At 35.7% G+C, this 25,807-nt stretch overlaps 1 protein-coding gene across 10 annotated transcripts; it reads right to left on the bottom strand.

Annotated features, from left to right (window-relative positions):
• Positions 1–9,266: 9,266 nt before the first annotated feature.
• Positions 9,267–14,427, bottom strand: LOC147513098 (alpha-1,2-mannosyltransferase ALG9-like). 10 transcript variants are annotated; one of them, XM_086596131.1, is made up of 8 exons: positions 13,024–14,427; positions 12,705–12,819; positions 12,485–12,623; positions 12,189–12,385; positions 12,053–12,096; positions 11,834–11,905; positions 10,547–10,649; positions 9,267–9,844 (listed from the first exon to the last, which is right to left on the bottom strand). In XM_086596131.1, exons 2-6 carry the CDS (start codon positions 12,708–12,710, stop codon positions 11,899–11,901), a joined length of 393 nt encoding a protein of 130 aa, XP_086452257.1. In that variant the 5' UTR covers positions 12,711–12,819; positions 13,024–14,427; the 3' UTR covers positions 9,267–9,844; positions 10,547–10,649; positions 11,834–11,898. The 10 variants fall into 10 exon arrangements, with proteins under 10 accessions (XP_086452257.1, XP_086452253.1, XP_086452252.1 ...); XM_086596127.1 differs by having other exon boundaries at positions 10,547–10,777; positions 12,987–14,426; XM_086596126.1 differs by having other exon boundaries at positions 12,987–14,426.
• Positions 14,428–25,807: the final 11,380 nt, after the last annotated feature.

The raw sequence follows: 25,807 nt of genomic DNA, 5'->3' as shown, positions 1-25,807 counted from the left end.
GTCTTTTTATGCCTTCGAGGGGCGAGATCCGTTGAGTTCTTACTTTTGAAGACCATATCAATAGGTGTTCCATCTTGCAAATAGGGCATGTCTTGTCTAGGCAGCGGTAGAGTGTCACCTTGACGTGGTGGAAGTCATCAGTTCGAGCTTGATTATCCCTAAATCCAATGTAAATCAAGGCATAAGAAACTTCGTAAATTAGGAATGAATGAATGGAAAAATTGCTCTTGCTACCGTTAAACGATCCTCTTCAGATAATTCGTCCAACCCAAGGATAGCTATAATGTCATTTCTCGCATGCCCCCGGAAATTCAGAGTAGGTGCAAATTATCGGACCAAATAATTCGATCGGGGTAGTTGCTGACCCATACCTTCCCGGAGCTCATTCTCCAGGGCCCCCGTTTAAATCAAAAATAAGAAAATAGAATAGATCTTTGGAAAATTCTTGATTATAATGTATGTCATCGTAGCGAGCCCGTATATATATATATCTACTAGTAGCATATCCTATAATGATCCTGGCCTCTTAAATTCATCCGGGTATTTTTCTTACGTATAATATCCTGGATGAATAATTAAATCAAATGTTTAGATATTTATTAATGAGGACTACTTGGTCTTTTTATGCCTTCGTAAATTTTCAGTACCGATATTGTCTTTAAATTAAAATGTTGATTAACACTTTTGAATAGGAACAATCAGTCTTTTCATGTGGCTGTATGTTAAAAAACCAATTCCACGCCATTTTGAATTGTACGCCTTATTATAAATCGTAGTTAATTAGCAATAATTGGGTAATTTAATTACCCGTTAAGAAAATGAAAAGTCTAATCCCTTCGTCTCCCATCTCTTCTGCTTCACATATTTTTTTTTCTCATTAAAGAAATTAATTCATTGATGCAACTACTACTCACATTCTTTTAATTTTGGGTTTCTCCCCGTAAGACCAAAGTAAAAAAAAAAAGTAACCAAAAAGTTAGTGTAAAACCATTAAAGAATAGCTCGGAGAAGAAAGTGCCATGGAGGAAAACCACTCTCTTTATCTCCTATCTACCTTTTGATCTTATCAAAAGTAAGTTTCTGATCATATTATTCTATGTTCATCTCTCTCTGCATGCTTACAATTGATTGTAAAAACCAATGACATGGTTTTGCTTTTAATTCAACATCAACGATTATTCTCCTGAGAAAATGTTAGTTTTATGCTCAATTCCATCCTTGAGAGGTTTTGAGTTTTGTGAGATTTCATTGTTGGGGTTTGGTTTTGTCATGTTTTGGTCAGTGGGTTTTGCTGGAACTTGCTTTAACAATGCTACATCAGCATCTGTTACACTTTTATTTATAAGGTTGGTTCGTTGGTTCGTTGGTTCATTGATTTATTTTATATGTTGTTTGTTGATCAGTTTTCTTATTGTTGCATGAGGAAATTACAATCATTTTTTATCTCTATTTTTTTGGTAGTTGATTTGGATTTTGTACGCAGGAAAAAGAAAAAGGAGTAATCAGCTAGCTTCAGCCTTCAGCACATATTTCTATATTAAAGAGTAGTTTTAAATCCTTCGTTTGGTTCGATATTGGTTTGAATAATATTATCTTGAGTATAAAGATGAGAGGTGTAAATATAACAGAACAGAACAGTAGTTTTTGTGCCCTTGGCTGGAGTCATGGCTACATCGTTACATCCTGAATCGAGACGTATGTATTCATGGTGGTGGGACAGTCATATTAGCAAGGAACTCAAAATGGCTTCAGGAAAATCTTACTGGTATTCCCTCTCTGTTTCCTATTCTATCTTTGTCAGTTTGGTTGTAGTATGGAAATGCTAATGCCCTGTTACACATTAGTAAGGAAATAATATGATGTACTGATCAGATGGTTAATGTTATTGATTAAGGTTAGGGAACATAAAATCCAGCAGTTGTCCATTGCTGTGATATAGTAGTCAAATGACAATCACCAGGTTTACTGTATTACCAAAAAATAGGGTAGTCATAACCACAATGTCATAAAAAAACTTATCCGTCTCTTCATATACTTATCTAAGAGAATCACAATTCAGACAAGAAGAAGGTGAAATCAGAAGGAGCAAACATGTAAGATTCTAAATACTCATACATGTGTATATTATACGTTGAAGGACCTGGATCGAAGCTATGCTATGTGATAATGAGGACCATCCTACACTTTTTATAAAGACATCGATATTGTAGGGGTTTCATTACTGTAGCATTAACTCAAATATTTCACATATAAATGTGTGCATGACCACTCATTTAGTTATATGAAATTTAAATTCCGTTTTTTATGCTGTAAAGCCAAATAGTAGAAGTTGGAATATCTGTAAGGAGAAAATATTACTCAATAAATTCTCATTGATTTCTTTCAATGCATATTTGTTTCCTTGAAATGTAACCATAAGGATATGCTTCTAAATTTTCGTGGAAGTACCAAATATACGATCCATGGCTCTAATATCTCAGCATCATATTGGATCGGCTATCAAAAAGTGGAAGCATTTATGAGGAGGAAAGGAATAGGCATTTGACTGAATATGGAGAAGCTGGTTTCCGTACATTGGCTCCCTCTAAGGTGAATGTAATTGCATATCTGCTAATTGCTAAGAGTATTTTGCACTATTGAAATACTTGTGTACATTCTTATTAGCGATTAACATGAGGATTATTTATTAGAATACATTTTAAGCCTAGAGTTGGTCTAGACTCTACAATGGTTTTGGCAAAAGATTTAACAAGGGTAGTTTCAGATAAAGATTGTTTTGGAAGGGTGGTACAGACCAAGATTGTCGTGTATCCAAGAATCAGATCAACTAAAATAATTTAACGTTGTCAAAGCTACTTCGCAATTTCCATTCAGACTCTAAATCTTTTGGTTGGTGATTCTCCATAAGGTCTTCAACCTCTTTTTGGCAACATTAGTAACTTTTAACTGAACTCATTTTTTATTGTAATGATCTGTGTGACCCCGGGATCATCCTCTGCAACACTCATAATCAAGCAACTGTCAAACACTATCTGCCGGCCATCTCGGGCACTTCAACTAGATAATGTTAGAATCACCTATGTTGTTCAAAGCATGGGTTAGCTCGACAGTGCAAAGTTCGTTTAGATGTTCGAGTTCATGGGGCTTCTCTTCATTTGTCTGTCATTGTTAAAATCTATTTTCTTACTTGAATAATGTATCCTAGCCCCTTCTCTGGATCATGCATAACTGATTTTGTTTTTCTGTGTCAGAGCTCTTCTGATATTGAACGCAATGCGACAGTCTTCACGCACTCAAACTTCCTTATTAGTAGCTTAACTCATGTCAAGTCTTTAGGGTTTATTCCATTCTATATATCAACCAGTGAATCAGTTGGCCTGGTCATGTTTTTCACATTGGGTTTTGAATCAGTTTGCATTTTTATTTTTATTAGGTAAAAAGATCCCACCCAAATTCCATTTAGTTTATTCCATCTATATATCAACCAGTGAATCAGTTGGCCTGGTCATGTTTTTCACATTGGGTTTTGAATCAGTTTGCATTTTTATTTTTATTAGGTAAAAAGATCCCACCCAAATTCCATTTAGTTTATTCCATCTATATATCAACCAGTGAATCAGTTGGCCTGGTCATGTTTTTCACATTGGGTTTTGAATCAGTTTGCATTTTTATTTTTATTAATTTGGTGTATGTCAAAATGTGCATGGTATGGGTTTGAAATATAGCTAACAATTTGTTACATTATCTATTATTTAACAGATCACTAACTTATGGGCCTAATGTTTTACCGATAACATCTCGATTACTCGATACAAAGTAGTACAACATGAAAGTATGTAGCAAAGTAGAACCTATAGGGCTTTAACTAGTTTTCAGACCCGTCCTATGAACGGGTGCCGTTATATATTATATATTATTTTAGAAAATATTTGCAACTATACAGAATTATGAGATATAAATATTATATTGATCTTGCAATGTGAAAACCCCACTCACCATAAAAATAAAAAATCCCTTCAACTTTTTTTTGTTTTTTTAATAATAGGCATTTGATTGAAGTTTTTTTGAGAATGCCAAATTAGATGAAGATCATATTGCACATAGTTGAATAGCTAGGCATTCCCAATCATACGAATATAATTTTAAATGGTAATCAACCGAATCAATGTTAAAAGTTCCACTTATGTGGTCGGGAGCGTTAAATTGCCCCTTGTAACCTATTAAGCTCCAAAATATGTATATTCTTTATTCTTTGTTAAGAATATCAATTCCCCTTATATTGTGTGGGAATTACTACAAAATTATGGTCGTTGCAATGGAAACAATCTTTTCTAACATCATACTAACCCATGAAGTACTTTTGTTTATGTTTAGGACCCTCAACCTCAGATTCAATTATTTAAAATTTTAAACTCTTCCATCTCATAATGGTATTCTTAACACCTGCCTAAGAGCATCTTTAATGGTAAGATTTGAAAAACACTAAATTTTTTTACCAAACAACTTCAGCCCAGACATCAAAAATTTGACACCAAACTACGCTGTTTTGGATAAACCGCACCAAAATAGCTAAAAATGCAAATTTAATTAACTTATTGTTATGGTGTATATATCAAGCATTTAGTCTCACATGGGCTTACTGATATTCTTCTTTATTAAGCATGCATGTTAGCTGAAATTCATTTCTAATTCTAGCAGCAGACATATAGACGTATACTTGGCTTCATGATTCCAAATGTATGTCCTTTTGGCCATGGGTTAACTTGGATTACGCATGTATTGACCTATAATTGCTTAAAATATAGTATTCATAATCAGTCTAAACTTTTACAACATAATTATCATAATTGCTTAAACTTTTACTACAGAAAGTCATACACGTAATTATCATTCCATTTTTAATAGAGTAGTATAATTGGTTATGGCAATAAGTTTATCTTTCTAGTTATGCTTGATTAATATAAATGCATGTGTATAGAACGAAGAGTAAGTTGATTTTATGTATTTTTTTTTATTGTTTTATAGGTATTCTTGGAATATTTTTCTCAATGGAAGAGTAAGTTGATTTTTTTTATTTTTTAGTAATGTATTTGTCTCAATTTTTTTGTTTTGTAGGGATTGTGCTTGTAAATTTATGATGTTTTTTAATTGTCCAAAAGATATCTGGCTGGCAAATAAGTATGTTTTTGATAACAGATAAAGGATTTATGTGTTTGATTATTTTGAATATCTGATTAAAACGTGGTCTCGATATATAAATAGTGAAACTCAAAAGTTGGTTCTAAGTATGAGAAGCCAATTGAATGAGTATGTATTTTTTTTTTTAATCTAATTTGAATAATTTGAATAATTTTAGTTATAATGTTACTAATTTTTTTTTTTCTTAAAGTGATTGTGTTGGCTTTCGTGCTATAATGTTGTTTTCCAAAAAAGTTCGAGTGGAGAACATACAAAATTATTATGATAAGAATTTTGATTGAATTAGTTTTCTGTAGTGTGTGAATTTTTTGGTTGAAGTTATTAGGAAGGAAGAACTTCATCATTTTAAAACAAAAAGCATTGAAGAACTTTATGACGAAGGAAGTTGTAGTGGTCGGAATGTGAAGACTAAAAAAAGATGAAGAAGAAGTTGTTGATAGGTAATTTTGTTTTATCACATATATTTTTTGCTTTGTTTACCGTTTAATTAATATATGATCATGTTTTTATTTTTTATGTTGCTCTTTCACTTCATTCTAACATGAACTCTATGTGCCAAAGCAACCTATCGTCATCGTCATGTTGCCTCATGCATGTATTGAAGTACGCTATAGTGACACCACCCCATGTGCCCATGAAGCCTCCCATGGTGAAGCCACAATATATGTGCCAAAACATCCTTTATTGAAGTTGTGTCCACTGCCTCTAGTATTTTTACATCATTTCAAATAGTGAAGCCGTCGAACGTGGGCAAGCTTTAGGTGTATCCTCCAGTATACCCAATCTTCTGACAATACTCATCCTATTGCATCTGACATTCATTTATGAAATTTTCATCCTTGCTTCTTAGTTCGCTAACCTTATCAACCTACAACATATGTTGTGTATGTTTAGGCTTATTACATAACCAATATAGATAGTTATAAAAGAGATGGCTAGTCTACCTATTCATAATTTCTAGAGATGCCGGGACCAAGTTACATACTTCATATGTTGTGTTGTCTCCGGAATAATCTAAAATCTTGGACTGGACTATGTTAGTTTAAGGGATCCCTAGAGTAATCATAGTGCAACACTGCCTCTAGTATCTAAGACACCTCCAATAGTGAAGCCGTTGAACGTGGGCAAAAGTTCCTATTTTAGGCCACCACCTACACCGAATGTGGCGACTAAGTCTCCTTTATTGGTAAAGCTACCTTAGAAGTATCTTAGTTTATTAGGTCTTAGCTTTCCTAGATATGGTAGGTAATAACTAAAAAGTTGTTGCATTAATCATTTTTATGGCTTCAACTTTAAAATTTGCTCGTATGTTAGTTTGGGTTTTTAGGTTTCTAATTAGTGTACACATTAATGTCTTATGTTTAATAGGGTAGTATTCCCTTATTGATATCCAATCATAGTGCAACACTTCCACTTTTCCACTCTTCCGGAGGTTATGGTCAATAGTCAGTATAGAGTAGTTGAAGACCTTAACTCTCCTTCATGCCCTTGTGTAGAAGGAAATAATGATTTAATTAACAGCTGTTGCAAGATCTTATTTTATCTGTTAATTTAAAGACTTTGTAACACTATTTTGTTGATCCAAGTTTCTAGTCCATATTGTGTGTATACAATTTCAGACCTGTTATTTAGACATAAATCGAGAGAGTAGTACATTGATCACCGAAACCTATCTCAAACATTTTCTCCAACCAACTCAAAGGTAAGTTATTTCCATTTACTTCTTAGTCTTTCATTTAATTGTTCATATACTCTTGATTATGCTAAATTTAGAGATTACATGTCGTAAAGGTGATATCTCTGATTACTGCTTTCGTAAACTGATGATTTGGTTGACTTGAAAACATAGTATAATATAGGATATAAAGAGTTGTACATGAAGCAGGGGTAATCTTATTTTGTTTCAAGTTCAATCATATGCATTTGGGGTTTCAGAACTTTTAAGCATTTTTTTATTGCTCTAATTAAAAGTTACTACTGATTTCAGTAGCAGGGACATTGTTTCGTGTCATAGAAAGCACTAAATATGTTAGCAGTGTTATAGAAAATCAAGTTTGGAGATTTTATATCAGCTCACATCTAATCTGATGATATGAGCCTTAAGGAAGTTGAGGTACAGATTACAGATGATGGACTTACTACTAATGATGGTTTGCTCTCAACCATCAAGACTGAAAGTGTAGCAGCTTATCAGGCAGCATGTATAAGGACGGTGGTTTACCAATTTGTCGCGTGTGTCAGTGTTCAGAGCCTGACAGTAAAGGAGAGGCTGCATTAGGATATCTGGATATATTCCCTCCACTGCAGGAACTACCAAAAACTGATGTAGATAGGAGATATAATTCCAAGAATACCCCGAAGTTTGCCAAAAGGGACACAATTCATGCAAGGACTTCTTTGCATAAAGTTGGGGTAATTGAGTTTGTTAACACTGAAGGGGAGGTATTTAGGTTCATTTGAATTCTCCAATACTATCTCAATGGCTTCAACAATATCATCGTCAAAAGGCAGGATGTGCTTTGCATGAGTGGGAGGAACTGGATCAGATAGTATATTGACCGACTCCATGTTGCATTGTTCACTAAGTATAACTGAGTTCTTTGTCTTGGCCTTGTTCATGTACTCAAGCTCTGGCTCCCAAATGTGAAGCTGAGCCTTTCGCACTGCATGCCCGTTGTTGTTTTCACCATCAACCAAGTGCACAGCTATTTCTATTGTTGAAGTAGTTGACATACTCTTAACCGAATAAACTATTTCCTGAAATTGTGAGTCATACCCTATTATGTTTTTGGTTGTCCATACCTAGAATTTCTTAGGATTGGAGAGTTTTACATGGGTGATATGACGTGTTTAATTATTTTGGGTTCTCTGTCTTGGTCTCCAGGCAAATAGCTTCCAGAGGCAGGGCAGGCAACTTCGGCATAAGATGGGTTCTCTGTCTTGGTCCTTATCGTCATTGTTATACTGTGGTTGATGGTCTGCAAGGTGTTCAAATGCTGACCTGACCCTGTGTTCATGGAAAATAGTGCTAAATAGAGAGATGGAATGTGATAGCCTAGTCATATGTTTTTCCCTATTTAACTATATATATCACTTGCACTGAGCATAAAGTAAATTGTAGTAATTTAAGTTATTTCATTAAAATATGACAGTTGTGTAGATATGTACTGGCTACCTCCGGTTGTCTGAAATTATATGAATGGTTGCTTCTATATATGATTTATAGTTTTGGTTGATATCATCTTCTACATGTTTATTTCAGCGATGGTATGGTTGACCTTCTTCGAATGCTTCCCCTATAAATTAGGATGTTTTTCTTCGTATTTGAAGTTGTAACTTCGTAGTGTACACCAATTAGTGACTAACTGTTTTCTTTCAATTACTAATATTTTCACCTTAAACCAATATTTGTGCTTGATGTCGAATTTTGGCTTCAACTTTCAAATTTGCTGGTCTGTTAGTTTGGGTTAGTTTTTAGGTTTCTAATTAGTGTACACATTAATGTCTTCTGTTTAATAGGCTAGTATTCCCTTATCAATATCCAATCAAGCATTGTAGAACAATTGAATTGACAATATATAAGGTAGGAGGAAGAGATGCTGACGTAACTTTAAGTCGAAATAGCTCTCACGTAGTATTGCTTCAATCTTGTTATCAATCTAGTTATACGTAGTATTGCTTCAATCAGTTATGAGAATGATACTGGGCTAAACTATGAATAAATTATGATCAAGCCTTCAATAATGGTTTTTTGCTGTATAGCAACTACTGATCAAATTTACATTAAGATCCCACTAACTCGAGCCACACACATCCAGTGCCTAGCTTGTAAGGCCTTGGTCTGGTGTCGCTGTACCGAAAGTCAGAAATCACGGATGTCATCATTTATTTGGAGAAACCAAGCTGGCATCACCAAAAATGATCACTTTATTTTCAAGGGAACTGAGAACAAATCTACTGGCATGTAACACCTGGACTGGATATGCAGTTACATTTGCAACAAACAAAAATGTTGGAAGTCTATAAATTTAGCATTATGTTCATCTGTATGCAATGCACAAAATACACATCCTGAATAAGCCTTGTATGCTTTTCCAAGGCAATAAATTAGTCCTTATTTGATGATGTATGATAACTGAATTAAAAGATATAGTTTCTTATAACAAAAGACTTGTAATCAACTGCCAAAAAGAGGAGGGGCTACAAACTTGGTACATTTATATAAATTATGAAGGCTAAAAATAATGGAGGCAGAGGGTTGGGAGCCTAATCATTTGTATTACTTATGATACAAAAACCATTTGGGACTTCTGCAGATGCCCATCGTCCCCTGTTCAATCAACAGCCTCAGAATTGCGGTTCATGAGATCGTTGCTACTGATACTGTATAGAGACAACACGTATTCCTCAATCCCAACGGTGTCAATGATCAACCTCCCATTATTTGTTGACTCATCTTAGACGACCCGACTGACACGGACCTTGAAATAGCTTATTCGGTTATTCTAGTCAAAACCAATCAGGTTTACCTTAAAACTTTCCAAGACAATATAAATAAGGTGTGTTTAAGTTAGAACTGCTCGTGCTCATAGAAGGATAGACGGGAGTCTGATAGAGCAGAGAATAGTTGTGTGTCTACTAATAACTGCAGAAGCAACAAAAAGAAAATTAGAGAATATGTCAACTTAATCTACTACATATATATGAAAAGTACAATTTTTTATTTTATATATGAAAACCTAAATCATGAAGTTTACGTGTCTTCAGAATCTACTTTGAAGCATTTTGGAGATGACTTGGAAAAAAGTCAAGGGAAAGGAAAAAAAGAAAAAGAATCTAGGAGTGTGTAAAGGTCTTTTATTTTCCTATATATTTTGGTTGGTTCAGTAAACTTTCACATTTCAAAGTAGAGTTTGATATGGTTTAATAAAAATCCCAAAGTTTCCAGTCAAAAAATCTTGGACCTCGTAAGCAAATGTAAATGAATCCTTAGCTTTTCAATAGATTAGCTGATAAATTGATTATCGGAGAGTGAGAGCGATTGAGGCTTTAATGGAGACAACAAAGGGTTTACAAATAGGGGCCTCATTTTTGGTTGAGAAAATATATAGGAAACATTCCGATTTCTGCTGACGTGTGTAGTATAAACCATGACCACTGACCAACAGTCAAAAACAATCATTCCACATGATTTCCGACATCAGTGCATATAATTAGTTTCAAGTAATGAAAAATAGCATTTTAAATAATTCGGGTCATAGATAAATGCATTTTAAAATTTTAATTCAATGCAACAAAATACAGATATATAAACCGTGAGAGTCAAATATAGTCATAGGGAAAGTACCTTCTAACACTGCAAGGTAAAGATTCCATTTACTTAGATTGTCTTTCAATATAGCCCACTAATGAAACCAAATACCAAACGCTAAAAACTATCCCTGCGTGGCCTAAAAAAAATTTGAGCATAAAATTCACAAAAGCTGTAAATATAGTCATTACTCACATTTTTACAAATCCATCATGGGATGACGTAAGGTCATGCTCTCCTGAGAGCATTCTCACACATTAAGCAAAACTAAAAGAGATTCAAAAAAAATTGTATTATAAGGCAAACCCACGGTTTATTCAAAGCATCTGAATTCAGTATCCCATTCTTAAAAGTGTGGTGACCGTCCATATTGATTGTTGGAAGGTTTCAAACCTTTACAATAACTTGCATAGTAAATAACCACACCGTTTAGTGCCATTCTTAGTAGCAAGACTTTGATCAAAGTAGGATATTATGAGACAGAGCATTACAGACTCTACTTGTTCCAAATTTTAATTCAAGTGATTACAACAATATCAAATAAATATAACATAATTAATTGAAAGACAAAAAAAAATGATCCTCTTGGTGACATACGCACCAAACTTCTCTTCAAACCTTCAGTATCGATCTGCTATTTCTTGATGAAGATGGGTTTTACTTAATTTTCTTGATTGATCAAAAAATATTTGTAGAAGTATTTCTAATTGCATTTGGTAAAATTGGTGAAATTCTAAGTTAAAAGGATTCATGCAAATTTTTTCCGTGTCCTATTGGCCATAAAGAAAAGCCACTTCTAGAATCGATGAGTGTTCCGTTATTAACACTATTGGTATACATACATACTAATCAACTTGAACTTTATCAATGAATCCAATTGTATGTAGTTCAACGCGTTTACATCCTCGCACCTTTTGAAAGCATACTTCAAAATGGGTATCAAAGAAGACAAAATTTGAAATAAGTAGTAGGTAGACGTCAAAGTAAATTGAATGAATAATTCGAACTTTAACTTGAAGAATATGAAGCCTTAGATGAAAACAAAAAAAAATCAATAGAAGAGAAAGATTGTTCATTCATTTGTACACAGAGTGTGAATTAGATGGACTGAACTCTTTATTTTAGTGATAGGATGATATTGCTCTCTATTAAGATGTAATTATTGTATAATGTGTATTCCAACTTTAACATAAAAAAAATGTTAGAAGTACCAAGCAGAGTACGTAGTTAATTATTTAAGCAATAGCAAATTGCACGATATTATGACTATTAGAATGACACAACAGTCTAGACATACCAAATTATGCAATACAACTCACTTACCCTTCTATGATGGAAACCCTAAACAGCATAATGCAAGCAAGTCCTTCCTTTGATCAAATCAAATGTCAAAATCTAAAAAATTCAAAGATACCCCAAGATCAAAATCTAGATTATAATTCACAATACAATAGCAAAATAACAGATTTGCTTCAAAAGAGTTTATAACAAACATAATTCAAAAAATAAGGAAACCAATAATAGAATAATAGAATAATTTACCTTATTGAATAAATCCGAATGATTAGAACCTTAAAATTTGCTCCCTAAGCTGTGAATAAAGTTTAATAAGGATAGATGATATGTTACCTTGAGCACAATACTATAAGAAATTGAATTAGTTGAGATAAGCGTTTACATATTGCTCATCAGAAGCTATGTTCTTATTGTTAAAATAAGGTGGTGCTGCAACAGACCCACCCAAGGTAGCATTGAAAGGCAAAGGAAGGAGCCCCCTGAACCCATCATCTAGCCATCGAACTTCACCCACATACTCCGGAACGAAAAAAGCTGATGGAAAGCGATGCCACACACTTCCAACACATACCACGGAAGCTGCAAAACATATATTTGGTCGGAAACAGTTAATATTGGTACTTCCAAATTTTATCTGGTAGCAAAAGCTTTAACTTTCATAGCTAACAGGGTACTAACCAACTCCAACATCTTCATGGTGCTCTAAATGCTTGTAAGCCTCCAAAGGTGCAGAGTAATCATTGATCAATGAGAAAGTCTGGCAATGGGAGGCAGCTAGTATGAGACCAAGAACAACATGTCTGACGACCTTAGCAGCCTGTTTCCACAAAGAGTGAAACAATAAGCAACTATATATTGGGTTCAAAAGAAATATCTTAAAAATCTAGGAAAACCTCACCGTCATAGTCAGGGATGTCAAATTTGGAGCATACTTATCCCGAGAGAAATCAGGAAAAGACTCAATGACAGCTGCAGCAGCCACACAAATGAGCAGGTATATGGGATAGAGAAACCTGCAATATGAATGAATGCAAAAATAGTAAACTATAAATCATTTTTGTTTCTCACATCTTGCCTATCAAATGTCACAGGCACGGTTCAAGGATCACTTAAACATTGCAGTCATCGGATGCAGGCTGCACCACTATTCTCACTTTGATATACGATTGAAAACCCTTACTTGTTAATTAACAAATGGCTGGCTGTCTGAAAGCTACCTGAGCTTTTACTTTTGAGACACTATATAAATCCCCTCTTCATCGAGTCAGGCTGAAAAGGCCTCGTTCTTCCTTCCTGGAAAAAGGAGTGTACTGTCCTATTCTCCCGTTTCGGATGCCTCAGCTGCTTTGTATGATTCATATGAAGCAATCGGATAGATCCAGATTCCTCTGCTTCTACGGGGGATTCAGATGTGGATTCTGAAGAGATAAGTCTGCATCGCTGAAGGTTAGTTTTGCTCAGTGTTAGATCTTCTGAAAACCATCTTTCTATAGGAGCCTTGACAGCTTCTGTCACCTTGGCTCTTGAAGAAGCTGCTGATTCAGCTGGTGACTCTTTTATAGTAACACTATTGAATGATTTCAGTAAAAGGTCCTGTGCCATGAAGAGGGTAAGGGAGATTGTATATTCAGGTTGTACCAAGACCTCCTATGCCACAAATCATCCTTGAACTCAATTTTCCAAATTGAGCGCCAACTTCCATTGTTGTGCAGTGCACAAAAGGGTTAGAATCCGAGTAAATCGTTGAATCTATAATATGCAAGGATGGTTTTTTACTGCAATAGTAAGTGATGACCTAGACAGACCTTAGAACAAAATGACATATTGGACCAAAATATGTCTCCAAAGCTGGTATTCTGGTAAGGAAAGATTTGATAACTCTTATTTTAGGGTTGCCGAGAATATTGCAATATGCTAAGGTTTCACATGGAGAAGAAAAAATAATATTTTATGCAAAATACTTTTTCAATAATCAACACTCGCTTTGTTGGTGATCCAATTGGACTCAGAAACTTAGACAAATCATTAACGTTGATATTTGTTCGAAAATCTCACTTGGATAATGGGTTTGGTAATTTTTGGCCTTGTGGTGTTTGTACTTCCGGTATGGAAAGCCAGTATTGGCATTAGCTCCGTGTCTGGTTTCATACATCTCCCATTCACTCACTCAAGTGTGAAAAATCAAGTTTACTGCCTTAATTGGTTCGGCAACCTCGTCTTCTTCCTCGACTGCCCAATCGAATTTTTTTTATTAGCGGAGGATGTAACTAAGAAAAACCATAAATGTTTTTCATACCTGACGAAGGGATTGCTAGAGCATGTTGGATTTTTTTTCCTTTGAATAATAGGGGTGGGTAATTGGAGTTGGCTCCGTGAATTGAAGAGTGAAGAGGGTAGGATTCATTTTTAAGGATTGGCAGAGATATTTCGAACAAAGGGTTCGGAGAAGATGAAGGGCTTTAGTATGCTGATTTATAGTAATTAGTTTCCTCAATTGAGGGGAGAGAGAGTTGTATTTTTCATATTAAAATCCTATTTTTCTGTTCATTTGGATTTCATCCGGAAAATGAGCCGAAACAAAGATTCGGTGGGTTTTGCAGACTTTTTAATGTGTTCACCAGTTTTTTCTCCGTTTTTTTTTCTTAATCCATCCTGATTTCTCGTGAGTAAACAGGGTACTTAAAATTTGCGTACGTGGACACCCTCGTAGGCCATAAAAAGGGACTGCTATTATATATATATAAAGATTCTCGGGTTCTCATCCTACAGAAAAAAACCATTTGCAATGGCAGCATGACCGACAACGTTTAGAACTGAAGCAGGATAGCCATGTACTGGTGTACATTGGCAACAATTAAATCAGGATGATGGTGGACATGTACAGAGGCTGTACGATCAAAAGCAAATACAGCAGTTGCATGATGAACTTGAACAGTGGCTGCACGACCGACGACAATTAGAACACTTGCAACATGGCCACATGCAAATGTTGCAACTCCGACTACAACTTGGACAAATGCAAGATGGCTGACAACAACTATAACAGGAGCAAGATGGTTAAGAAGTGGTTAGAGAATTGGTTTTGATAGTAATCAATACATTGAAGGATTGTTCAAGAAGTGGGTTTTCAGAGGTAAATCTAATTCCACATTATTTTCTATTTCATGCTTCCTTAAAGTTGATTTATTTGCTTCAGCAACTTAGATTTGTTAACTGTTCTGAGTATATCATTTGTCAGTCAATTTTTTTAGACAAATATATTTTATTTATAAGGTTAAGGCATTTAAATATTATCAACAAAATTTGTCAGTTAACTACACATTGCACTAGCAACCAGTACATGGTTTCTATAGTAGTGTCTTATATACGGTTATTTAAAGATTAATATAATGGATTATTAAGAAACTATTGGACCCACCGTTTCCATAATTAACTATATCAATCACCTTTAAAGCATCAAATAGTTTGGTTCAACGGGTTTCTATTTGGTGCTTTTAATCCTAAGCATTTCAAATGTACCTTTCACAGGAATCTGTGAGTGAGTTATCGCTGGCATTACTTAAAGGACATGTTTATCGATTGGGTTGATGTTCATAGGTCCCTCTATGTGAATAATAATGGTCATCACCTTAATAATGTGAGCATCATCTAGCAGGTAAGATTATTGTTTATGGAGCTAGCCTAGCTTACGGTATTAGTTTAGAACTTTAGATTAACATGTTGAAATTCTAATGAGTAAAGCAGATGAACTTCTAGGTTCTTGAAAAATGGTCCAACGAGTTTTCCGTCGTATTATTCTATTATTCTAATGTAATTTATGTGATTCTAGGCAGTTGTTGTTAATGGGTTTATTAAATTATTGATTGTTTGATTATTTGTGAATTTATTGTTTATTTTTGGGCTAGGTTACATTGACACGGACACGCGTGTCGGTGTCCGACATGGATACGGGGTGTCGGATACGGTGAGCAGTTGAAGATCGACACGGGGACACGGATAGGAATAATTAATTAATTTTTTAATAATTATAAATTTATTAAATTAGATGGTAAATCATAAATTTGAGGTAAATTAACTACAATATGTGTCCACCACGGACACGTACAAGTGGATACGTATCCGACACAATTTTTTTTCAAAATATGGCGTGTCCATATAACCTACACAATGACATTAATTATGGAATCGATGTCTCTAGCAAGCCGATTGATTGTAAAAATCAATGGCCTTTAATTGGCTTTGCTGTATGAGTTTTGATTATAAAAAAAAAGGTTAGATTTCCATTTTTTAATTTCAGGTTTTGAAGAAAACGAATTCTTTAATTGAATCTAAAAGATTTTAGTTCCTTTGTCAAGTTTTCAAATTTTAAATTAAGCCGGTCTAATATTATTGTCTTGTGTTTTCTTGATGGCATATATAAGTTGAACGCTTGTGGGGAGTAGTCTACTTTGTTTGCTGTTCTGAACAGAATGGATTTCCTGCAATAAGCTTATAAATGGAGTTATCCCGATTCCTCTGCAACAAGAAGTAAGATGTCATATCAACTGATAAAGTCAACAAGGCTGTAGTCACAGTGCCAGCATACATCAGTGACTCCCAGAGGACTACAACAAAGGATGATGATCGTATTGCGGGATTAGAAGTCCTTTGTATTATCAATGAACCAACCGTTGCATCTTTGGCATATGGGTTTGAGAAAAAGAACAACGAAACCATATTAGTATTTGACCTTGGAGGTGGTACTTTCGATGTTTCAGGTATTTTAACAATGTCTAACTTCACTTTTTCCTCCATCTTTAGTGTTACTCCAATAGTTCATGTTTGTGTTTTGCTAACTGTTAATCTTCCATTAGTTGAATGCAAGTAGTTTGTATATGTAACCTATGTGGATTATCTATTTTTCTTTATTCTATTACATGGTTTGAAAGAAACCGCTACTGTTATCATGTCAACAATGTAGTGCCATTGTAGTTTCTATTTGGTATGTGTGGTACACAAGCCTTTTTTGTTATAGCTCATCCTTAAAGATGTTGATGATCATATTGTACATTGTTTTCCCATTTGGAATATGAATATACATCTTTGAATGTGGGCAAACAGTTCGCATGTGTTTCTATGACTATGTTGTGTTGTTCTTCTGTGATGCTTAATTTTATGAGGTGATATCTTGGGTTGACTTACATGTGATGCAATGCTTACTTTATTTACTTTTTTGGTTAATACTCGCTTGTTTATGTAACAGTTCTAGAGGTTGGTGATGGGGTATTCGAGGTGTTGTCTACATCTGGGGATACACATTTGGGAGTTGATGATTTTGACAAGGTTTTTACAACTACCTTCAAACCAACTCTCTCTCTCTCTCTCTCTCCGCACACACACATTTTGCTTTTAACAATGTTATATGTTGTAGCAAGCAACTGCTCACTGAATAAAGAATCTGTATTCTAACAGAGAATTGTTGATTGGTTTGCTTTGAACTTCAAAAGAGATGAAGGTATTGATCTTTTGAAGGACAAACAAGCCCTTCAATTCACATGTATTGAAGTTTCTTTGAAAAAGCCAAGATGGAACTGTCGTCCTTAACACAAACAAATATAAGGTATGTAATTCATATTTGTGCCTCCCTTTTTGTATCTATAAACCATCAAGTTTTCGATTGAGGATTTCGTTAAATTTCCCAATTTACCTTTCATCACTACAACGGCAGATGGTCCCAAGCACATTGATACCAGTCTTACAAGAGCAAAGTTTGAGGAGTTGTGTTCTGACCTCCTTGATAGGTATGTGATTTTTTCTAGTGAATAACTTCACCCATATGCATAATTAGAATGTCTATCTTGCTTATAGTTATTCATTGGTTACTCTGGTGTATCGGATTTTATGTACGTTATTTGTAATATTTATAAGTCGTCTACTTTACTTGAAGCTGACATAGGTATGTATTGTATACTTAAAACACCAGTTGATAATGCCTTGAAAGACACAAAGCTCCCTTTTAAGGACATAGATGAGGTTATCCTTGTTGGTGGATCAATTCGAATTCCAGCAGTGCAAGAACCCAATGTTACTGTCAAATCCTGATGAAGTTGTTGCTCTTGGAGTTGCAGTTCAGGATAGTTGTGTTATTCTTGGTTTCTCTGTTTTGCCAAAACCAGCCTTTAATTGGCTTTGCTGTATGAGTTTTGATTATCAAAAAGAAATGTTAGATTTTCATTTTTTAATTTCAGGTTTTGAAGAAAACAAATTTTTTAATTGAATCTAAAAGATTTCAGTTCCTTTATCAAGTTCTCAAAATTTTAAATTAAGCCGGTCTAATATTAATGTCTTGTGTTTTCTTGATGGTATATATCAGTTGAACGCTTGTGGGGAGTCTACTTTGTTTGTTACGAAAAAAATGAAATGGAGAATGGATTTCCTACGATAAGCTTAGAAATGGAGTTATCCGATTCCTCCAAAGAACAAGAAGTAAAGTCATTTTAATAATAAAGGAAGTGAAAAAGATAATGATAAAGTTTTTTTGTCTTTTTGAATGAAGATTGTTTCAAAGGTTAAAACTTTTAAGGTAGATAACCAAATTCATTAGTATCGCTATCTTAATCGTCAACTTCGCAATCATATTCAATTGTTTGAAAAAGATAACACTCTTAGGTTTGTGTACTAGGTAAGTAGGCCACAAATCCATAGTAGTGATATGAAAAAATACTTAAATATAGTTTCATCCATCCAACATGTGGTCTTCTCGGACCCTCATCATGATTCACATGGTTTGGTTCTCTTCTTATCTATTTTTTATTTTTGTTATGGCATTTCAATTCTATGCAGGAAGAAGAATGAAAGCCATGAAAGTGATTTTATGGATGTAGTTGATGTCCGCGTTTTTTACCATTGATACAAGCAACTATAGGAGATATAGAAAGGAGTTTTCCCCAAAAGTTGCTCGATAAGTATTGAAATACCCACTTCTCCTCTAAAAACAAGGTATGTACTTGTGTTTTGGGTTAGACTTTACTTAAAAATCAAATTACGTGAAAATGGAGTCACGACGTGTGAACGTCATCACCCATAGCGATGAGTGTGCGTCTGGTTAAGGGATGGTTTGTGGAATTGTTATGATTCAGCACTTGAGCAATCATATTCTTAATACTACTTAATGAAAATGATGCCAATCTATTCTGATGAAATAATGTGAGCTGCGACTAATTTTTCTTAGTTTCACATATTATATTATAGGTTTTGTTTAATGTTGGCGATGTTTGTTTTTAAAGTCCTTTCTTTTAGTCTTTTGGTACTTTAGTGCTGATATGATATTATCTTATACTTTCACATCTCGGTAAGAATATGAAATATTTCATTAAGTCTGTGATGCCTGTTTAGATAGACTCAAAAATTTACCTTTGTAGACTTCCAATGTATATACGTAGAGAAACTTTGTTTGGCTATGCCATTCATAGCTTACTTTCAGAAAGTCTAGATATACTTTATGAAAAAGCTAATAGAAATTAGGTCTATTTATCATCCTGTCTTTTTTTATGCGTTTTGAAGAATAATGTATTTCTCTCAACTCGTTATTTTTTTCCAACAAATCTGTGGTGTCGTTATAGCTTTTGTTTTAGGGCTGTTGGTGAATTGATTTGTGGTTTTAGAGGGTGTAGGCAGTGTGCTGTGTGGTTTCAATGATGGTGGTTTTATACATGTAGGTCTTGATTGCTTTGGTAGTGAAAAGTATCTGTTCTCAACAATGATTTTAAAGTTATTTGATTATAATACATACTGTTCTCAACAATGATTTTAAAGTTATTTGTTTGCCTACCGTAAGTGGTCTTAACCCTAGTCGTGACTACATGATATTGATTTCAAAGCTCTTAGTTGTGATGATGTACTCTCATCAAGAATATCATCTTAATAACAAATGGAGAAGTTACAACCTCTATTATTTGTGAAATTGGGAAAACAAACCATCTAAAGCGTCCAAATAAAAAACAATCAAACTTTACTCACATTAGAATTTTTTTTATATTAATGATCTGGCATTGATCTTCATTTAACATCTAAAAGAATATTAGCATGTTAGAGATGGTCGTGTGGGATGAGATTTTGTGCAAATAATATGTCTAATCATATGTACTTACCAATTTCCTCGCTGTTAAGAACATCCTTACGATGCCTAATCCGACAACACTATGAATGCAAGAGAAATTGGCAAACACCTTTTTATTATCTCTTTTTCAATCTTACAATTCAAGCAAGTGCCAAGCAGCCTATTTTTATTGAGTCATGTGGTTAAAATTAATTTGTATACAATTTTATACTCCCTATTTTGATTTTTAGTTGATGCGGAAGCTAGCATCACATTCTATCTTCCAGTTACATGGTTACTATTTTTTATTCAATAATATGCTATATCCTTTTTCTTTTAGGGCTTTAAAGTTACAAGGTTGAGTCTATGGAGGTCTCCTCCATGCTGGCATGTGGTCTACTCAGACCCTCATCGTATTCACAGGCTTCGAGTTATCAAGTGATATGATCTGATCTGTAACACCACCTGAAAGTTTTCAGAACACTTTCCAAATTCACAGGGTTTTTTCGTTGGAGTAAAAATGCATGAATCTGGCATTTACCAGCAGGCCGGTATCATCTATCTTCTTCATCAATTAGTTTTTATTATTGATTTGTAGATTGTTCTTAATTTCTCTTAGAAAATGGTGGATTTTATTGCTGGAAATTGGAACTCCACATTCCTTTATTATGTTTTTCTATTCTACAGGCTGGTGCTATACAATAGAGTTAGAGTGTTTGTTTACAATAATCACTTTGGTTTTGGAACAACATCATGTTTACACTTTTCGGCAAGTTTTGTTTAACATCGCGTGCATAGCACGTGCATCTTGCTAGTATATATAATAAAAGGGTTTTTTAATGGAGACATAAGTACAGGCGTAGGAGCAAATGATTTTTATTTAATAATGAAACAGACTCTTAATTGTTAATGGGGCTCTTTCCTTTAATTTCATTCAAATTGTTATTTTGTTTGATGGGATGGCTAACAGAGAAATGGGGATTTTGATTCATGCTAAAAAAAAATCGTGTTTTATGGGTGAGGTCGTGATGGAAGAAGCTAAGAGAAGATTTTTCCACTTTATTATTTTTTTTGGGTATTTTTTCCTCTCTTAATTTCTCTTGGTTTGTAATGTTGCATCTATGGAGTTTATATATGGAAGAATAGAAACAAAATGGTGTATGATGGAAAACAAGCAAAATTCTCTCTTGTTTGTAAGAAGGGATCACAAGTGGTCTAAGGGTACAATGGCTAGTTCGGACATTGTCTTAGTTAGAAGTTAAATTTAGAGCCTAGATTATCCAGATCCCCTCAAGTATTAGAGGGACTTGAAAGTACAGACAAAGAGAAGTGGTTGAAGGCCATGCATGCATGATGAGATGGATTCTTTGCATAAGAATCACACTTATGAGTTAGTTGAGAAACTTGAAGAAAGAAAAATTCTCAAAAATAAGTGAATCTACAAGGTCAAGCATGAAGAGAACAATCCACACCCAAGACACAAAGCTCGCCTTATTGTGAAGGGATTTGGTCAAAGGAAAGGGATTGACTTTGATGAGATTTTTTCTCTTGTAGTGAAGATAACTTCTATCCGGGTGGTATTGGGTATAACCACAAGTATGAACCTGAAGGTTTAGCAGCTAGATGTTAAGACAGCTTTTCTTCATGGAGACCTTGAATAAGATGTCTACATTGACCAGCCAGAGGAGTTTGAGGTCAAAGGCAAGGAGCATCTAGTATGCAAGCTGATAAAAAGCTTGTATGGGTTTAAGCAAGCACCAAGACAGTAGTACATAAAGTTTAATTCCTTTATGGCGAAGCAAGGATACAAGAAGTCTGCTTCCAATCATTGTGTGTTAGTTTAAAAATTTCCAAACGGAGATTTCATAGTGCTCTTGTTATATGTGGATGATATGTTGATAGTTGGCCCAAACATCAACAAGATATCCAAGCTAAACAAAGACTTGAGTAAGTCCTTTGAGATGAAGGATTTGGGTCAAGCAAAGTAGATACTTGGGATGCAGATCACTTGTGACAGAAAGAGTGGGAAGTTGTGGCTTTCTCAAGAAAGCTACATTGAGAAGGTGTTGAAGAGATTCAACATGGATCAAGCGGCCCCGATCCGGTTAATGCTTGGTGGCCAGTTCTGCATGACCAAAGAGATGTGTCCAAAGGGTGAGCATGAGTAGAGTCAGATGAAAAATATTCCTTATGCATCCGCAGTGGCCAGCTTGATGTATGTAAATGTGTGTACAAGACCGGATATTGCTTTCGCCGTTGATGTTGTAAGCCGATTTTTGTCAAATCCGGGGAAAGAGCATTGGGAAGGTGTTAAGTGGATATTGAGATATCTCAAGGGCACTTCCAAATCGTGTTTGTGTTTTGGTGGAAGTAAGCCCTTACTTGAAGGCTACACTGATGCAAACATGGCAGGTGATGTTGACTCGATGAAGTCCACCTCCGGTTATCTGGTTATTTTTGCAGGGAGAGCAGTTTCTTGGCAATCTAAGTTGCAAAACTGTGTTGCCCTCTCTACTACAGAAGCCGAGTATATTGCAGCCACTGAGTGTTGTAAAGAGATGCTATGGATGAAGAGGTTCTTCGATGAACTAGGGCTAAAGCAGAAACAGTTTGTAGTTCTATGTGACGGTCAGAGCGACATCCATTTGAGCAAGAATTCGAGTTTTCATTCTAGATCCAAGCACATACACGTGCGTTATCATTGGATTAGAGAAGTACTCAAAGACAAGCATTTGTGTATCGAGAAGATCCATACCGACAAGAACGGGTCGGATATGATGACCAAAGTTTTACCGAAAGGTAAGTTTGATATTTGCTGTGCTACCGCCGGAATGGTAGCAGACTCCTCTTGTTGATTTGGAAATTGCATGGAGGTATCCCCCCTCACTGTTCGGGAGGGGGAGATTGTTTGAGTTATCCCTCACATGAGGAGAAAAGGAGTTCAGCTTGCGTGGAGAAGCTTAAGCGCGCACGCGCTCATATTAGTCTTGCTCAAGGCGCGACCCATGCCCATGCCGTGGACAACCTCCAGTGTTTTTAGGGCGCACGCGCTCGACTTTGGCCTTGCCTAAGGCGCGCCCGCGCCCATGCCTATTTTCGTCAAGATTTCTATTTTTGCGAAACCGCGAGTTTGCAATATAAGGTTTGGGTTTTTGGCAAAACCTAACACATGTTGAGACACAAAAATACATAGCACACAGAGAGGAAACCTAATCTTGAAAGCAATCAAGATTGAGAGATAACATTTACAAAGAAATAAGCCTGTAAAGAGAGAGGAGTGATCTAGTAAGGTGAGACTACAAGGAGTGATTGTAATCTTCCTTCCCGCTTTATAAAAGGATTAGCTTTTGTGGAAGTAGGCACCATTGGCCGAACCATGGTATATCTTTGTGTTGTGGTATGTTTTTACTGTTTTACATTATTATCTGTTGTTAATAGTTGTTTAGTGAGTTGGGCATGTTAGTTTGGTTTTATGGAATATTTAGATTGTTGGCTGGAGTTGTTATTGTTCAAATACAAGTTATCTGTGTAGTGTGGAATCAATTGGTATCGGTGTTAAACCCTAACAAGTGGTATCAGAGTCTTGGTTAGATTAGCTTAGGGTGTTATCTAAATCTTGGTCGGAAGGTGTTTGACAAAACTCCTGAGAGAAGATTTGAGTCTAAATAACTTATAGAGATGGACAATTCCATGAACACTCGTATGACAAGTCTGAATAGAAAGAACTACACCATTTGGAAAGCCAAGATGGAAGACTTGCTTTATTGCAAAGACTTGGCACAACCCATTGAGAATGGAAGAGAAAGACCCGAATCGGTTGCTACGGCTAAGTGCAGCAAGCTTGACATAAAAGCAATTGGGTACATTCGACAGTGGATTGACGACAATGTTTTTCACCATGTATCCCAAGAGACTACAGCTTTGGCTTGTGGAAGAAACTCGAAGACCTCTATGAAAGGAAGTCGGGCGGAAACAAAGTGATGCTCGTTAAGAAGTTTGCCAGCATGAAGTACCAAGAAGGTTCTTCAATGTCTGAGCATCTTAACGAAGTACATAATACCATCAATCAGATGCATTTGATGAAGATTAATTTGGGAGACGAATTTGAGGCTTTGTTTCTATTAGGCCCTCTACCCAAAAGTTGGGAGAGGCGTTAGCAGTCTCTCTACACGGAGCAGCCAAGGATGGAATCATTTCCATGGATATGGCTACCGCATCTTTGTTGAATGAGGAGACTAGAAGGAGTTCAAAAAGCAGCTCCTCTCACACAGATATCCTTGTCACAGAGAAACAGGGGAGAGGTAGAAGCAGAAAACCATCTCATTCTAGAGGTGATGACAGAAGCAAATCTAGGGGTGAAGCTATAACTCCTAAGGTAGAGAGACAGTGCTACTATTGTGCCACCAAAGGCCACTTTATATATAAGTGCAGAACACTGAAGAGGGATGAGAAAAATAAATGTGTACATGAGGACATAGTAAAGAGGAACAGAAACTCAGGCAGAGATACTACCGCACTAGTTGATGATGGTCTAATATGAATTGTGTCAGATTGTGGTGAGTGTTGTCTTAGTACCTCATGCCGGGGATCTGAGTGGGTGATAGATCTGAGGGAGCATCCTATCACGTCACACCGCACAGGGGATTCTTCACTACCTACAGCTGTGGTGAATATGGTGAAGTGAAGATGGGCAACAGTGGAGTCTCGAAGATTGCAGGGATTGGGGATGTTCACATAGAAACCAATGTCGGATACACCTTGACACTTAAGGATGTAAGACATGTCCCTAATATTCGACTAAGCCTAATTTCCGCTGGGAAGTTAGATGATGATGGCTTTGTAAACTCGTTTGGTAACGGGGTATGGAAACTGAGTAGAGGTTCCATTGTAGCAACCAGAGGGAAGAAAACTTGCTCTCTTTACAAAACACAAGCTAGTTTGTATAAAGCAGAAGTGAATGCGGCAGAAGAAGAAGCTTCCTCCTCAATCGTGGCACAAGAGATCGCGGTCATACGAAAAAGGGATGGAAGTTCTTGCTAAGCAAAAGGCCTTGCCAGACATCAAAGGTACACATTTAAATAGATGTACTAACTGTTTGGTAGGAAAGCAACACAGGGTGTCTTTCCAAAGATTCCCATCTCACAAAAAGGACAATGTCCTTGAACTAGTGCACACAGACTTATATGGTCCTATAAAAGTGAAGTCCTATGGGGGAGCTTTATACTTCGTGACCTTCATTGATGATGTGTCAAGAAGGGTATGGGCATATAGTCTGAAGACCAAGGATGAAGTACTTGGCGTGTTTGAGAAATTCCATAACATGGTGGAAAGAGAGTAAGGGAAGTTGTTGAAGTGTATTCGCTCAGATAATGGGGGTGAGTACATTGGGCCATTTGAAGAGTATTACTAGAGTCATGGGATTCGTCATCAGCAGACCGTTTCCCAAGATATTGCAACATAATGGAATAGTTGAGAGAATAAACCGGACTATTGTAGAGAGGATGAGATGCATGTTGTCTCACTCTAAGCTACCTAGAAGCAATGCTGGGTAGAAGCAATGCGCACAGCCGTACATGTGATCAACCTATCGCCGTCAAAGTCTCTGAATAGTGATTATCCAAGGAAAGTATGGTAAGGCAGAGATGTTGATTATGGATACTTTAGGGTATTTGGGTGTAGGGCATTTGTGTATATTCCGAAGGATGAGAGATCCAAGCTTGATGACAAAGCCAAGCAGTGCATTTTTCTGGGTTATGGAGATGAAAAGTTTGGTTACAAACTCTATGATCCGATTAACAAGAAGGTAATCTGAAGTTGAGATATTGTGTTCTTAGAAGACCAAACCATAGCAAATTTTGAGGAGGGTGAGAAGCTATAGGCTTTCACTAATGATCTTGTTGATTCAGAACCAGAAGTTCCTACTG

This window comes from Coptis chinensis, chromosome 3 (genome assembly GCF_015680905.1).
Source record: "Coptis chinensis isolate HL-2020 chromosome 3, ASM1568090v1, whole genome shotgun sequence".
Taxonomy (NCBI): Eukaryota; Viridiplantae; Streptophyta; class Magnoliopsida; order Ranunculales; family Ranunculaceae; genus Coptis; species Coptis chinensis.
The sequence above is the reverse complement of the archived record's forward strand: the minus strand, read 5'-3'. Positions and strand labels throughout refer to the sequence as shown.